The sequence below is a fragment of the Grammomys surdaster genome, unplaced genomic scaffold, assembly GCF_004785775.1.
Source record: "Grammomys surdaster isolate TR1022 unplaced genomic scaffold, NIH_TR_1.0 125940, whole genome shotgun sequence".
NCBI lineage: Eukaryota > Metazoa > Chordata > Mammalia > Rodentia > Muridae > Grammomys > Grammomys surdaster.
In genome coordinates, this window is record NW_021620762.1 from 3,548,735 (window position 1) to 3,565,212 (window position 16,478).

The window sequence follows — 16,478 nt, forward strand, 5'->3', positions numbered from 1 at the left end:
AGGACAGGAACTCAATCGAACAGGACAGGGGCCTGGAGGCAGGAGCTGATGCAGAGGCCATGGAGGGGTGCTGCTTACTGGCTTGCTCCCATAGCTGACTCATGCTTCCTTATAGAACCCAGGAACACCAGGGGTGGCCCTACCCACAATGGGCTGGGCCTTCTGCCATCAATCACTAATTAAGAAAATACTTTCTAGCCGGATCTTGTGGAGGTATTTTCTCAATTAAGAGTCTCCTCTTTCAGATACCTGTAGTTTGTGTGTCTGGTTGACATTAGTTGAGGCAGCACAGTTATATTAGCTGGTCTGCAGCCAATAAGTCATTCTAATATATCCTCCTTTTATATATTCAAGTGAGATTCATTCTGTAAATTCTGTTACTCGGCAGCACACTGGCTAAGACAAACAGGGACCTCTGGGTCGGGATGGGGGCTTCGCTGAGCTCTCTGGTGAAACGTTATCTTCCTAAAAGAGGCTCTGGGAGATCGGAACGACAGAGGCTACCATGTCAATTAGGTTGAAAGGTGCCAAAACAGGTGATGGGTCTCAGTCACTTAAAAGCAGCAGGATGGGGCAGAGTCCCTAGAGACTGACACCCAGACATGTGCTTGTGAGTCTTTGGAAGGTGTCAAAGCTGGAGCAACTGAACGCCACCGATGTGAATGAAGGAATGCATGACACCATGGTACAGGTGAAAGGGACCAAGCGTGTCCTCAGAGTAAGCAATCACTGTGTACAGTTTAGAGGATGCTATGTACACTTCTTCCAGAGAGAAAAATCCTAGGTGCCGGAGAGCGGTTCTCCAGCCCAGGGCTCCCGTTAACAATCGGGTGTAGCCAATGCAGAGGCAAGGGTTACAGTCCTAGTGCCGAGCCAGCTGGAGCAGCAGGTGCAGCGAGCAAGGGCACACAAATATTTTCCATTCCTGCCACTCAGGAAAGGACAAGCCTGCCCTGCCTAGCCTACTGGGGTCAGGAGGTACACCGCTGCACCATGGGAGCTCCAGAGTGTCCACAGGTGGTGGCTGGGGATGGCTAGGTGGCTTGTGAAGGACCAGACGGGCTACCCTCCTGCCCACTCATCTATATTCAATGTTGCTGTTTTGATGGAATAATTGAGATGAATGGTGGAATCTTTTTGTGCTATATTGTTGCTAATATTTCCTCCTTTCCTCTCTCTCTCTCTCTCTCTCTCTCTCTCTCTCTCTCTCTCTTCCTCTTCCTCTTCCTCCTCCTCCCCCCTTTTTAAAAAAACGAGGTCTAATTCTGTAGGTCTGGGTAGCCTGGAACTCACTCTGTAGACTGGGCTAACCTCAAACTCAGAAATCCACCTGCCTCTTTCTCTCAAATGTTGGCATTAAGAGTGTGTGCCTCCACACCCAGATAAATGTTCCCTCCGGTTTTTTTTTTTTTTTTTTTTTTTTTAAATTTTTGAGACAGCGTTTCTCTGGGTAGCTGTCCTGGAACTCATTCTGTAGACCAGGCTGTCCTGGAACTCAGAGATCTGCCTGCCTCTGCTTCTGGAGTGTTGGGATTAAAGGCAGACACCACCATCGGCCAGCAAGTGTTACTTTCAAAAAATGTCGCATGCTTCTATACATTTTTATAAACCAAACCCGAGTTACATCATCACAGTTGTCGGTCAGGAAAGTGCTTGAGGCCCACAGTCCACACTACGACCAAAGCTGTTGGCTGCACACCAGAACCAGACGTTACAATCCCATTGCTGAAGATACCACATGGTTTTGATTCAGGGCATCAAGAAGTCGTGGTGCAACTAAACTAATTAGAAGTAGAAGCCCCTGACCCCCAGCCACCCGCATGCAAGTTGTATCAGCGCCTCACCCAGTCGATTTGTACCAGGGCAGGAAATGACCCTCTTATGCTGACCCTTGGGCCAACTAAGGGACATGGGTCCAGAAGCCACCTAGGGTGTATCTGTGAATCTCTGGAACAAACTGAGCAGTAATCTAACATCTGTGACACCTCCAGCTGTGTGGCTTGCTATGGAGGCAAAAGCACCATGGGCCTCATCTTCCAAGCAGGAAGAGTCCCGTAGCCACAGACAAGATGTGAAGATGTGGCTTCTAGAAACACCTGGCAGGAAGCCTGAAGCCATTTAACTGGCAGTTTACGACTTATTTGGCAAGGCTGAGTCACTAAACAGGTGTCCTGTAACACTTCGGAGTGCTGGTTACCCACACAGCAGGCGTGCTGTCAGGGTCTCAGCCTGGCTTCTAAGAACTGAAGACATTCCCTTTGCAGCCTCCAGACCTACGGACAACTCTGAATGGGGTGAGGTGACTAGACCTGCTTGGGGAGGAGCTGGGGGCATGGTTCAATGGTAGACTCCCTGCCTAGAATCCTCCAATGAGGAACTGGGGGCGTGGCTCAGTGGTAGGACCCCCCCCCCGCCTAGAATCCTCCAATGAGGAATTGGGGGCGTGGCTCAGTGGTAGACCCCTCCCCCCTAGAATCCTTCAATGAGGAACTGGGGGCATGGCTCAATGGTAAGAGCCCCTGCCTAGAATCCTCCAATGAGGAGCTGGGGGCATGGCTCAATGGTAGACCCCCCCTGCCTAGAATCCTCCAATGAGGAGCTGGGGGCGTGGCTCATTGGTAAGAGCCCCTGCCTAGAATCCCTCAGTGAGGGGCTGGGAGTAGTCACCTGAGTGGCGTGGCACGCACCTTTAACCCATGTACTGGAAAGGCAGAAATTGGAAGATCTCTGTGAGTTCAAGTCCAGCCTGGTCTTCATAGCCAGCATCAGGTTAGCCAGGGCAACACAGTGAGACTCTGTCTCAAAACAAAGACAAACGAAAAACCTTAAGAAAAGGCAGAAAGCTCAACCATTTGGGTAAAACTTTAATGAAATATCTTTAGAGAATATGACTGCCGGGCAGTGGTGGCACACACCTTTAATCCCAGCACTTGGGAGGCAGAGGCAGGCGGATTTCTGAGTTCCAGGCCAGCCTGGTCTACAGAGTGAGTTCCAGGTCAGCCAGAGCTACACAGAGAAACCCTGTCTCGAAACCCCCCCCCAAAAAAAAGAAAAAAAAAAAAAAGAAAGATCAGTGTCTGGAATAGAGCCTTCCACCCCTCCCTCCACCAAAGGACGGGGCTGGCTATTCGGGATACCCTGGTAGAGGTCTTTCCTAGCATGCTAAGTACAAAGTCGCCGTCAAATCTTTCCTGGTGGGAAATCTGGGGGAGAGCGTTCCAGAGAGTACCTACCCTGGCTCCTTCACCATGAGTGGGGATGGGGTTGGAGGGGGCATGGTTATCCTAGAGCATTTGCAAGTCCTCTTCTGTAACACACAGTTAAACTGACTTGTGCGCTTGTACTTACCTACTGGATATAGTGTGGTAATTCACGCTCAGTGATTTCTTTTTCCTGTGCTGGAGATTGAACTTAGGACCTCGAGGTGCTTGTCACACCCCGAGCCTGGCACCCAGATGACGTGCACTGATCAAATGGGAAGGATTACAAGGCCCAATAATTTCTCCAATATTATCCCTAACTCCTATGACCCTTTCTCCTGTGAAGCAGGTGCTGAGCCGTGGCCAAAGGGACCTCAACATTTTGTTTATACTCCTAAGGAGTCCCCGAATGAGGAGCCCCCACAGAAAGAGCAACTGTTTAAGAAGGTAACAACCTTGTCTCTTTGGATGTCTGTCTCAGGACACCATGGCTTGTCCCACACCATCCCGTAGCTACATGTCCTGGGGAGCCAGCAGGGTTGGCAATTCAGTTGGTCAGCCCCCTAGAGGGGAAGACTTTGTTACCGCACTGTCTGGGGAGGTTGCTGAGATACCGCCTTTGCTGTCCCTGCCCTCAGCATAGCTGTGAAGGACACCTAGTCTTCATCCATTTGTGTCCTCATTTCCATTTGTTCCTTGAACTTGCTGTGTCATGGAGGATGACTTTTCCACCATCTAGAGCCCTGGGATTACAGCATGTGATACCAAGGCCTAGCTCCCTTCCTACCCCTTTGGAGGGGTGGGGGAAGGGTCTCGTTATGTAGCCCAAACTTGCCTCTAGAACTCGCAGCCATTCTCCTGCCTCAGCCTCCTGAATGACAGAATTACAGGGATGATCCCCCATCCCCAGCTAGCTCTCTTCCTGACCCAGAAGAATGAAGAGTCAGGTATGAGGTATGATCTAGTCATTAGGAATAAGAAAAGGCTCCCTCCTCAGTGTGGGGAAAGAGCTTCATAGCCTTGTCTCCTACAGGAACAGCAGCCTGTGGGAAGTAAGTGAGAGCTATCAGAAGACCCTAGGGAAAGAGGTCACCATTTGGTCACAGCCAGGGTTCCCTCAGAGGGCACCTCAGGAGATCTGCAAAGGACATCATTGCTTTCCCCACCCCAAAAGGAGCGCCTTGAGGAGCAAACAGGGTTACTAATTTCTCCAGGAACTTGCAGGGCAGGGCTGGAATTCCCAAGTGCCCTCGTGGTGGGAGACCTCCTCGTCTGGCTGCCAGTTGCCTTGCCCTAGGGGCTTTCTCTCATGTGACTTTTATCAGTTTGTGGATTATTAACTTGGCTGGGGCCCTGCTTTAAACCCACAGAACCGTGGCCGGCTGAGTCTGGAAATTCAGAATACTTTCCCATTGGACAGGAACCCCTGGCTTGGGGTTGGGCAGGGCTTCAATCCAACAGTCAGGGTCTCTAGCAGGAGCCCGGCCTGGCCCTGGACGAAGCTGAAATACAGACTTCCAGGACCCACACTGAACAAATTAGATTATAAACGCCTGGGTGTCCCAGCATCCTCTACTTCCTCCACACCCCCTCCCATGAGTGGAGTAGGTTCATCACTGAAGGCAGGGAATCACTCATACAAACCATAAAGGTGAGAATGGGAGGTGTAGATTACCCAACCATAGCCAGGCAGTGGTGGCGCACGCCTTTAATCCCAGCACTTGGGAGGCAGAGGCAGGCGGATTTCTGAGTTCGAGGCCAGCCTGGTCTACAGAGTGAGTTCCAGGGCAGCCAGGACTACACAGAGAAACCCTGTCTCGAAAAACCAAAAAAGATTACCCACTCATTATCCATAGCCTTCCACGCTGCAAAACACTGAGTTAGACACTTTACTGAGGTTAGCTGTTCTGCTCACCAACTCTAACCTGGACCTCAGTCCTCAGCCCACCAACCAGTCTTGGCTCTAAGGCAGGGCTGGGTTCCTTGGCTCCAACTTTCCAGTCCTCGAGTAAGAGAGAAGAACTCTGCTAACCCTCCTGTCTCTGTCCAGTGCTACTTCACAGCATGGCCACCTGGAAGGAGAAGTCGGCTTGACTCAAGCCTTGTCTGGTCTGAGGCTTCACAGCCTCCCAAGAGTGGGAAGCAACAGGGATGGGCCTGAGAGCAAGGGTTGCCGATTGGGTTGGGGGAAAGGGTGGTGAGTATTGAGAGCAGGATTTGGCCTCTGAAAGGCATGGGCTATCCCCATCCCCAGGAGACCTCCAGTCTGGTTCAGAGCCCTTCCAGTGTTATGGGGAAGGTCACTATCCAGAATTTCTAGACAAGTGGCGCAGATGGATTCAGACATAGAGCTGGGAAGCAGGGGGGCCACCCACTTTCATCCTTGGTGCAGGGGGACCACACCGCGAGCCACCCACTCTGCACTCCTGCCCAGCCAGTACGTAGAGTCTAACTTTATTGGCAGCCAGCCTGGGCCGGCGGGCGCTGCCTATGCCTCAGGGTACTGCCTGAGTGTAAGCGATGCTCCGCTGCTGACCATGACCGCGGGGTACAGAGGTTCGAGAAAGGAGGTGAGGAAGCGGTAGAGGAGGCTCACATCGCCCGCCACGCCATAGAAGGACAGGGAGCCGGCCCCAAAGTCCAGCGCCACGCCGAGCGTGTGGTGGTAAGAGCCGTGCAGCACCGTCTGTGTGTTGTTATGCCACACGGAGAACTTGAGCGAGTCCCACTCCAGACACCACGAGTAGGGGTTGCGGCCCAGTAGGTAGACGATGTTGCGACGGGGGCGACCGCTCATCGAAGGGCTACGACGGTAGGTGACCCCTAGGCACATCCACGAGTTGGACACCTCGGCCTCCCAGTAGTGACAGCCTTTAGACAGACCTGGGCAGCACAGAACCTGGGGCCACTGCTTGAAGCCCGGTAAAGGGGTGGTCGAGGGCTCCAGAAGGATGCCCAAGTTCAACACCGAGTGCGTTTCTTTGAACAAGAATAGCTCTTCGCTGGCCGTGGAGGGGTCAAAGTTCAGGTTGCAGTAATCTGGGGTTAGGGATGGAGGCACAAGGGAGCCAGGGTCATTGTTCCCAGAGCAGGGCACTGGCTAAGAGCAGATGTTTGCAAAGACGTTTGCAAAGATTTCATTGGATGCTTCTACCCCAGGTTCTTAGAAGCAGTGCCCTCTCTATCTCTTGGTCTATTTTCATTGACTATCTTTTTTTTGAACCCAGGTTAGCCCAGGCTGATCTTGAACTTGTGACATCTGTCCTGTCTCAGCCTCCCAAATGCTAGATTTCCACACCAGGCTTTATCTACTTCTTAAAACAGTCCAGCCCTGGTAGGGCTTCACCAGACAGCTTAGAGGAAGTAAATCCCTGTACGATGTTAGACTCTTCTAGAAGGGCTGGGGAACAGGGGTCCCTCTCCTCCTTCCCACCAGATCCTAACAAAATCACCTTTCTTATTTGTTCAGGACAAGTTTGAATGAGACTTGGAGAGAGTGAAGGGTTCCTGGCTAGGGTGACCCAGAGGTCAAAGGTGTTCGATATATAACCCTTGATATCTCAGAAGCTTTGGGATTTGGTCCTAGAGCCAAGGCCAGGGAGAGGGCTTTTAGGGACATCAATGGATGCTTGCCTACTCTGGTTGACTTGGCTAATCCTCAGGAAGTTGGCAGCCATCCAGATAAGGACAGAAGCCGAGGTCCAGAGAGCCATGGAAGAGCCGCCTCTGAAATAGGAAGGGACAGGGGCTCCCCTTCTTCCTAACAGGGCCTGGAACCCAGGCTAAGTCTCCCTGAGGTCCCCAGTCTGCAGTGAGAGACCAGGAAAGTGAACAGGAAGTGTTCTGGAGGCCAGAATGCAGGTGAAGCCGGAAGTCCAGACACATAGGAGTCCTCCCTCCTCTCCTCCCCCAGGTTGGCCTCTGGTTTGAGAACTCACTCTGGAGTAGTGTCTTTCTGTCCACAGTTGAGGGCAGCACTTCATAGGCGCTCATCCTGATGCCTGGGGGAGAAGGACAAGCTATGTTGGGGACCCTCTTCCAGCCCAGCCTTCTTCCAGACAGAGGCATGACCCATCCCAGAGCCCATGAGACCTGGGAAGGGCACAACACAGACAGGCAGGGCACCACCAACACTGGAGTGGAGGAGGTGCCACTCCCAAGTGACAAGACTCCAGACCTCTGAGAGACTGACCCTTCAAGAGCAGCTGGTTGATGAAGCTGAGACCGATGTCCATCAGCCTGATTCGGAGCTGGGCCAGGGTCTCTGGCAGCTGAAGGAAGCTCTGTGTCTCCTCACAGTTGGTGCCTAGCAAGGGTTCCACGCAGGCAGGGAAGTGCTTCAGTCTGGGGAACTCCTGGTATGCAGAGACGGGCAGCTAGTACATCATTAGCCAGGGCTCAGGCACCTGCCAGGGGCGTCCACCTCCATGGGCAAGGGGAAGGAAAAGTCCCATTTTCAAATGTGAGCGTCTCTCTCCTAGTTGTTTGGATAGCTTAGGTTAGGGTTTCAATGGTAGTCTGGCTGCTGTAGAAAATGACAGGAGGATTTGAGTCAAGCCTTTAATCGCTCAAAAAGGTCATTGATAAGTTCATCCTGTTGTCCAGAGAGGGACGAGAGGGACGAGGTAAGCAACGATCTTTGAAGTTTGTCCAGGGGTAGGAGGGTCGCTTCCCCGTCCCTACGCTGGCTTCCCACCCCCACCGTTCAGTCACACAGGAACATGGCTGAAGAGGAATATTGATTTCAATACGTAGACTTTGCCTCACTCTTGTTTGTGGTAGACTGAATTACACACTCAGAATCCCAGGGCACTGCCCCATCCTTTCCTGAGGAAAAAGAAGGAGTAGCTCATCTCTGTAGGCAGAAGGATAAAAGCAGCGGGTGCTGATGAGAGTTTAGGATGCTGATCTGGGGCTCTCAGTCAGAGTGGACAAGGTGATGCAGGCCCACATCCTGATTTCTTTGTCTCAGGTCTGGTACCCCTCCCCCTCGTAGAGAAACAGGGCTTGGTCTAGAGGGGGGTCTTGCCTGTAGGAACTGCTCATCACTCCTGTTGTTGAGCAGACTGTGCAGCCAGATGCTGTCCCCCTCCAACTTCAGGAGCCGGTTGTGGCTTTGCTGGATAGAGTTGCCCAGCTTTCCCAGGGCAGTTGCCTCCTCTTTCTCCACAAAATCCAAGACCTTCATCTGCAGCTGTTTGATCTCATGGAGGATTTCTGAGAAGCAGGTGTTCACCTCGTCTCGCATAGTCTGAATCAATTTCTGAAGTAGATATGTAGGGAGGCATCCCTGAACCCCACTCCTGTACCCCACTCTACTGGCCCAAAGGTATCTCAAGCATCCTGTCTCTGTCCGCTGTTCTCCCTCCCCATAATCCCCTGCAGCTTCTGGGAGGTCCCAGGGGCCCCGTGGAAGACGCTGGGATAACATGGGTCGGGGCGGTGGTAGCTCGCCTTACCGAGAGAAAACTCACTCGACCCTGGTGTTTCTGGCTGTCCGAGGCAATGATCAGCATCTGATTCTCCACATTGGCCTGAATCTTCCGAACTTCCACCTGGAAAGGGCGGGGCAGAAGCGAGTAAGCGTCGTGATTCATAGAGTGGGTCTTGGAGAGACCCGACTGTCTATACCTGAAGAGATGTGCCCTATGTATTCACAGGCTTTAGTGAACCCAAGACCAGGGTAAAAGAGCAGGTGTAGCTCTTTTCTTTTTTCTTCTTTTTTGAGACAATGTTTCTCTGTGGAACAGTCTTGGCTAGCCCAGAACTGACTATGTAGACCAGAGATCTGCCGGCTTCCGCCTCCCGAGTGCTGGAACTAAAGGTGTGTGTCCTGTGGCTGGCTGGGTTTTTGTTCTTTCTCTGCCTGAGATTCTGGCCTCTCCTTCCTAGGAATCAGTTTCTTTGTTCCTGATAGTGATGATCACAGGGCTTCAGGATACAGGGAGGAGGCTCTGGGAAGGGATCAATGGCTAGGTGGGAAGACTGAAGCCACGCAGGGCAGAGCATGTACCTGGGTACCGCGGTATCGCTGCCCAGCTCTACACAAGCCCACGGGGAGTTGTATTCTCATAGTTCAGGAAAAAGACTTTTTTTTTTGGCAAGTTTCTAACATGGAAAACAGTGCTCGTCCTCCTGTAAATCCAGGCCGGGTTCCCTTCCTCTGTCTCACTGAAACAAGCAGAGGTCAGCTGAACTAAACAAAGCGTTTAGTGATGAGTTTAGTGATATAGTTGCCTTTTTTCTAAGTTCTTTGTCTTGCCAGACTGATGATAGTATGTTAGGGTAGCAAGGTTATCTAATGTTCTGATGGGCTAACTGAAATATGAGCTCAGCCAGGCAGCAGTGGCAAACGCCTTTAATCCCAGCGCACGGGAGGCAGAGGCAAGTAGATCTCTATGAGTTCTAGGCCAGCCTGGTCTACAAGGTGAGTTTCAGGACAGTCAGGGCTACACAGAAAAATTCTGTCTCAAAAACCAAAACAAAACCAATCTATGCGAGGAGCTCACTTCTGAAAGCAATTCAAATATATTAATATGTGAAAATAGAATGAAAAACCAGGTACTGGGGAGGTGTAGGCAGGATCGGAAGCTCAAGGTCATCCTTAATCTCATGGGGAGTTCAAGGCTAGACTGGTCTACTGGGGACCCTACCTGGGGTGGGGGCAGGACTCAAAGAGGAGAGGAAACTAACTTAAGTTGCAATGTGTGTGTGTGTGTGTGTGTGTGTGTGTGTGTGTGTATGTGTTGTGTGCATACATGTGTCTGTATGTATGTTGTGTGTGTGTCTACCTGTATGCAGGGGTACATGACTATGTGACTGCATGTATATGTTGAAGCCAGAGGAGAGTAGATGTTTTTTTCTCAATCACTTGTGATGTGTTTATAAAAAGATAACGATATAGAGAATATGTTCTGTGGGTGTGTGGTGAGGTATGGGGGAAGGGGATGTCTCAGTGGGCCTACGCTGAGGCATATATATATATACATATGTGTTTTGCCTGTATGTATGTAGATGTAGGTGCACCACCACATGTGCACCTGGTTCAGATCTCCTGGAACTGGAGTTATGGAGGTTGTAGTGCTAGGAACTGAATCCAGATCCTCTGCTCTGCTCAGCAGTAAAGAACAGTGTGCTCTTAACTGCTGAGCCATCTCTCCAGCTCCTCTACCTTATTTTCCGAGACAGGCTCTCTCACTGAGCCTAGAGCTCACTGCTTCCGCTAGATTCGCCAGCTGTGAGCCCCAGGGATCCTCTGCCTCTACCTCCCCCATGCCACCACCATGCCTAGCTGTTTTTTTTTTTTTTTAAACTTGGGAGTTGAACTCAGGTTCTCATGTCATAAAAACAAGCACTTCACTTACTGAGGAATCTCTCCGACCGATCTGTCTTCCTTTTGTGTAGGAGGAGGGGCAGACTTAATTTTATGTAGCAGAGGCTGACCTCTGCTTGGGGCCTTCTTGCCTAAGCCACTTACTGCTAATGTTTCAGGCACGTGCCACTATACCCAGCTTTGGTTTTGTTTCATTGTATCGTTATTATTTCTTATATGTGTGGGTGTCTTTGCCTAGCTGTAATGTCTGTGTACCCTGTGCATGCTGGTGGAGGCCAGAAAAGAATATTGGATCCCCTGGGGCTAGAGTTGTGAGCCACCGTGTTGGGAATCGAACTCAGGTCTCTTAACCACCCAGCCATTCTCCAGAGACCCCTGTCCTGTTTCGGAAATGAGATTTTGCTGTGTAGCCCTATGGTTTGAAACTAGCTATGTAGACCAGGCTAGCCTTGAACCCAAAGCCATCTTCCTGCTTCAGCCTCCCAAATGTTGGAAACAGATTCACTACAGGGGCATGCACATTATGTTTCAAGTCTTGATAGCCTGGACTTTTTTTTTTTTTTTAATGCTTCTTTTGGTTTTCATAATAACCTGTTCCTATACAACCCGTTAGGGCTACTTTCTGAGAAGCCATGCCTGTTGTAGAGCACCTACCACTGCCTTCCTCTAAGGACTGCCACACAAGCAGTCCTGGTCTTGGGAGTGATGCTTAGTGAGTGGCTGCGGGGACCTCTGTCCTGTGGTGAAGGGGAGGGAAGACTGTTTTAAACAAAACCAAGGAAATCTGTGTAAGGGATTAGGAAGCAATCGATCATGTGTCTGAATTCTTTCTTTTCTTTTTTTTTTTCAAAAAAAATTGTCTATTTTATGTGTATGGGTATTTTGCATGTCCCCAGGGAGTTACGGTTGTGAGCTGTGGTGGGAGTCAAACCCAGGTCCTCTGGAAGAACAGCCACCCGTGCTCCTAGATGAGGAGCCATCTCTCCAGCTACTGTCTGCTATGGCTTCTTGGGAGGAGTAAGGGCAGGCGTGTCCTGCACAGGAGTTCCCTGGGTGCATCTCTAAGGGAGACTTGTTTTTTTTGTTGTTGTTGTTTGTTTGTTTGTTTGTTTTTTGTTTTTGTTTTTTCGAGACAGGGTTTCCCTGTGTAGCCCTGGCTGACCTGGAACTCACTCTGTAGACCAGGCTGGCCTCGAACTCAGAAATCCACCTGCCTCTGCCTCCCAAGTGCTGGGATTAAAGGCATGCGCCACCACTGCCTGGCTGAAGCCAAATTTTGTGGCAGCAAATACTTGAGATACGAAGGCAGGAGTTTGAGAGAAGGACATGTCTGAAAAGATACTTAGGCAGGGCCAGTGAGATGGATTAGAGAGTAAAGGTGCTTGCTACCCTAAGTTCCACCCTCAGAACCTACATTTAAGTGGGAGGAGAGTGGGGCGTGGTGGCACGCACCTTGTATCCCAGCATGTGGGAAGCAGAAGCAGATGTTTTTTGTGAGTTTGAGGCCAGCCTCGTCTATATAGTGAGTTTTAGGATAGTCAGAGCTGCAAAGTGAGTCTGTCACAAAAAAAGAAAGAAAGAAAGAAAGAAAGAGAGAGAGAGAGAAAGAAAGAAAGGAAGAGAAAAGAAGAGACCCAACTCCTTAAAGTTGTCTATCGGCATCCATATGTGAGCCTTGATACCCACACATGCCCCTACAATAATAATTTTTGATGTTAGGCGGCTGCTAACATGATGGGTTATGTTATGACCTGGGAAGGCATCGGTAAGTTGATAAGGAAGGCTACAGAACTGCTTGTCAGAAGTCTCTATCTGAAGTGAGTGATGCAGCATGGTTATTGGGTAGGAAAGGTTGTTTACAAGTCTCCCTTAGACCAGGCAGTGGTGGCGCACGCCTTTAATCCCAGCACTTGGGAGGCAGAGGCAGGCGGATTTCTGAGTTCCAGGCCAGCCTGGTCTACAGAGTGAGTTCCAGGATAGCCAGGCCTGTGTTTTCGAAAAACAAAAACCAAACAAACAAACAAATCAACAACAACAAAAAAACCCCTGGCTTCAGCTGTGTTAATTTCCTCCGCGGAAATGTGAGAGATTCTCAGAGCCTGAAGCAGGCCCTTTCCTCAGCCCGCCTCACCTCTTTGCGGGCCCGTTCATCCTCCAGGGGGGTGGTATCGTGGTTCTTGTGTTCCTCCAATAGGCAGGCTCCGCACACGCAGCTGCCCTCCGTGCGGCAGTACAGCTGCCGGAGCTTGCGGTGCTTGCGGCACAAGCGGTTCTTGAGGTCCCACACCGGCTCCAACAGCTGGTGGTCTTGGAACAGCTGGTCCTCAAAGTGGCTACGCAGATGTTTCTCACACAAGGAAGCCACGCAATGCAAGCATGACTTGGCTGCCCTCAGCTTCTGCGGAGAGCAAAAGTCACAGGGCACATCTGTGGGGCCAGCCAGGCCCCACAAGTTCCCTGAGGTCTGGCTCTTGGCCTGGGTGAAGCAAGCCACCATCTCCCCGAGGATGACATTCTTGCAGAGGCGGGGCCTGCTAGGAAAGGCCTCTCTGCACTGGGGGCAATAGTAAGTCTCCCCAATGGCAGCCTGGTGGTCCCAGAAACTCTGAATGCAAGTCATGCAGAAGTTATGGCCGCAGGCGGTAGTGACTGGGTTGCGGAACACCTCCAGGCAAATGGGACAGAGGACTTGGTCTTCCAACGTGTGTTGACTGCTGGTGTTGTTCATCAGGAGCTGGAGTGGGGCTCTGGAGGACTGGGAAGACAGCTGTGAGGGGGGTTTGTCCTGGGCTGGTCCTGAGAAGACAGAGCAAACCCAGGCATGGCAGAGGGCCAGGCCATGGCCCTTTACACCAGGGGCATGTTCTTTATGTCATAGGCATGTTCCTTTTTTACAGCTTTCTTTTGGAAGCAGCTGTCTGACCATAGGGTACCAGGGCTGTGTCATCAGCAAACCCCTATGAGGGTGGACACTGAGAATCATATTTCCTGGTTCCAGCCCCAGTTGTGGGAGAAATGGTGAGAGACAGAAAGAAGGACAGGATGATAAGGGGAGAGAGACCACTCCCTTGGCACGTAGGAGAAAAGGTCAGGCGTTTGAACTCACGGGAGATCTTCTGCATGTCAATAAGAGCCAGATACTTTGCTGCCCTGTGCCAAGAAGGAAAAGACTCAGAGACTCAGGTACCAGGACCTGGTGCGGTAGCAGCCTCCCTCACCAGCTTCTGGGGGTGTCCCCCTTCCTCTTGTGCCCTACCTGTTGACTGATGACCGTTGTCTTCTCACCTTTCTCTGTGGCCGCTGTTTCATGGTCTCCCTGTCCAGATACCCTTTCCTTGAGGATGACCTAAGTTTTGCTGATGTCATAATTCAGGTGCAGCCAGTCCCTGCATCACGCCTGTGATGTCATCAGGACACAGGTGTCTCATGGGGCAGGCCACAGTGCTATGCAGTGCCAATGCTCCTCCATGTACGTATGGGTTCTCACCTCCAGCCTCTCTCTCTCAGGTTCTGCTAGTACCTAGGGCCGCCTACAATTGATATTCATATTTCTGACCAAAGAGGGAAGATGACCAGTGAGTAGTAGCAGGAGGATCTGAGTAACATATGATTCAAGCATCATTCTGGTATTCTTCCAACTCCTCTCCTTTTCTTCAAAGATTTATTTTTATGTATGCATGTTTTGTCTGAATGTTAGTCTATGTGAACCATGTGCATGCAGTTCCTGAGGAGGCCAGAAGATGCCGTCAGATCCCCTGGAGCTGGAGTTACAGAAGTCTGCGAGTTGCTGAGTGAGTGTTTGGACCTGAACCCAGGTCCTCTGCAAAAGCACCAAATGCTCTTTTTTTTTTTTTTTTTTTTTTTTTTGGTTTTTCGAGACAGGGTTTCTCTGTGTAGCCCGGGCTGTCCTGGAACTCACTCTGTAGACCAGGCTGGCCTCGAACTCAGAAATCCGCCTGCCTCTGCCTCCCGAGTGCTGGGATTAAAGGCGTGCGCCACCACCGCCCGGCCCAAATGCTCTTAATAGTTGATCCATCTCTCCAGCATCCCCCTTCCCTCTTCCTCCCCATCTTTCTCCATGCAGGTAATCAAACTCAGTGTCTTACACATAGTAGGCAAACGCTGTACCACTGAGTTTCATCCCCAGGGTAGCCCCGAGCATGATCTTTTAGATGTCTGTTGCTTTTACTTTGTTTCTAACCCTTAGAAAGAGAAGTCAGGGATTGGGAAGCTGAAGAAAGCCACCATTGCTCTGATTTAGTGGCTTGTATCTTATTTCCTCTTGTTGATCAGTATCAGGGAAAAGAAGGCAGCCTTTTCTCATCGTGGGGATCCAGAGGAAGCATTTTGGCATCTTCTACTAATTACTGTGTCTGCTGCAAGTTCTTTGTGGAAATCTTGTGGAGAGTAATGTGATTCTTTTTTTCTTTGAGGTTCTGGGCATCAAACCCAGGGCCTAGAGTACACCGGAACCCAGCTTTTCACGCTCTGGATCTTGGAAAGTTTCAGAACTCCCACTGACAAAAAATTAATCCAAAATCAAATGCAGAGTGTATCCAGGGTACATTGCGTCAGCAATAGCGACTTCACTGCTGTCTGCACACACCACGTGCAGTCTGCCTGATGCTCGGAGCCACACCACGGAACCACAAACACTGCCTCACATGCCTCTGCTCCGGCTGGAGACTGTTGTATGTTGTGAACTGCAGTGTTTTGACTGTACATATGACGTCGTTCTGCTCTTATGGAAACATAATGGTTTAATTACAAAAATATACAAAGTTTTGACTACTGTACTCATCAGAGTGTATCAACTCAGGATTCCACCAGAGCCTGGTGTTGAGGTTTGAAACTGTGATCTTGTATGAGCTGGGCAAGCCTTGGACAGCTGAGGTATCTCCTCAGTGGGTTACTTAAATTGCCCAGACTGGCTTTGAACTCATTGCTTATCTAAAGACGGCCTAATCCATGATCCTCCCAAGTAGATGGGGGTTAGAAGTACGTCCAGCTCCCCTGTCACCTTACCCCGTAGTTTGTCCCACTGTGCTATCTGGCAGGATCATCCTGACTTAGTTTGACATGGACAGACTTGGCAGCTTTAGTTTTTTTTTTTTTTTTTTTTTTTGGTTTTCCAAGGGGATTAAAAAATTAAAGTACTGCTGGGCGGTGGTGGTGCACGCCTTTTAATCCCAGCACTTGGGAGGCAGAGGCAGGCGGATTTCTGAGTTTGAGGCCAGCCTGGTCTACCGAGTGAGTTCCAGGACAGCCAGGGATACACAGAGAAACCCTGTCTCGAAAAAAACAAACAAACAAAAAAATTAAAGTACATTGATTTTCATGTGTATAAATGTTTTGCCTGTGTGTATGTGTGTGTGTGTGTGTGTGTGTGTGTGTGTGTGTAGTGTGTCTGGTGCCTAGAGGGATTGAAAGGTATCAGATCCTTTGGAACTGGAGTTAAGCTGCCTTGTTGGGGCTGGGAATTGAACCTGAGTCCTCTGGGAGAGCAGCAAGTGCTCTTAACTGCTGAACCACCTCTCTAGCCCCAGCTCAAGGGTTTTGTTTGTTCCTTTTGCCTTTTAAAACTCTGCAAGATGGAGCTGAAGACAGAAGGATCTCAGGTTGCAAGTGAAACCCTGTCAAAGGGGAAAAGTCAGCACTTGCTACAGATTTCTTAAATTTTATTTGTTATGTGTATAGAGTGTTTCGTCTGCATGTTTGTCGGTGCACCATGTGCCTGTAGAGGCCAGAAGTGGGTGTCAGGTTCCCTGGAAGTTGAATTACGGGCGGTTGTGTGGCACCACGTGGGTGCTGGCAATCAGCCACAGAGCAGTGGAAGAGCAGCCAGTGCTCTTACCTGCTTAGCCATTGCACCAACCTTATCTGCCTCCCGTCTCCAGCCTTAACTGCTGAGTCATGTCTCCAGCCTTAACTGCTGAGCTATCTCT

General features: G+C 50.4%; 1 protein-coding gene across 1 annotated transcript; it reads right to left on the minus strand.

Annotated features, from left to right (window-relative positions):
• Positions 1 to 5,642: 5,642 nt before the first annotated feature.
• LOC114608733 (E3 ubiquitin/ISG15 ligase TRIM25-like) lies at positions 5,643 to 13,845 on the minus strand. Its single transcript, XM_028752740.1, has 8 exons — positions 13,790 to 13,845; positions 13,640 to 13,683; positions 12,665 to 13,329; positions 8,660 to 8,755; positions 8,230 to 8,463; positions 7,393 to 7,555; positions 7,139 to 7,201; positions 5,643 to 6,239 (listed from the first exon to the last, which is right to left on the minus strand). The coding sequence occupies exons 1-8, from the start codon at positions 13,840 to 13,842 to the stop codon at positions 5,689 to 5,691; spliced, it is 1,869 nt and encodes a 622-aa protein (XP_028608573.1). The 5' UTR covers positions 13,843 to 13,845; the 3' UTR covers positions 5,643 to 5,688.
• Between the last annotated feature and the right edge of the window lie 2,633 nt (positions 13,846 to 16,478).

Excerpts from the sequence above, each read along its gene's own strand:
- LOC114608733 (XM_028752740.1), bottom strand. The coding sequence starts at position 13,842 with ATGAAACAGCGGCCACAGAGAAAGGTGAGAAGACAACGGTCATCAGTC. Across the intron at positions 13,330-13,639 it reads TGACATGCAGAAGATCTCCC|GACCAGCCCAGGACAAACCC; the intron begins GTGAGTTCAAAC and ends CTGTCTTCTCAG. Across the intron at positions 7,556-8,229 it reads GTGATGAGCAGTTCCTACAG|GAGTTCCCCAGACTGAAGCA; the intron begins GCAAGACCCCCC and ends TCTGCATACCAG.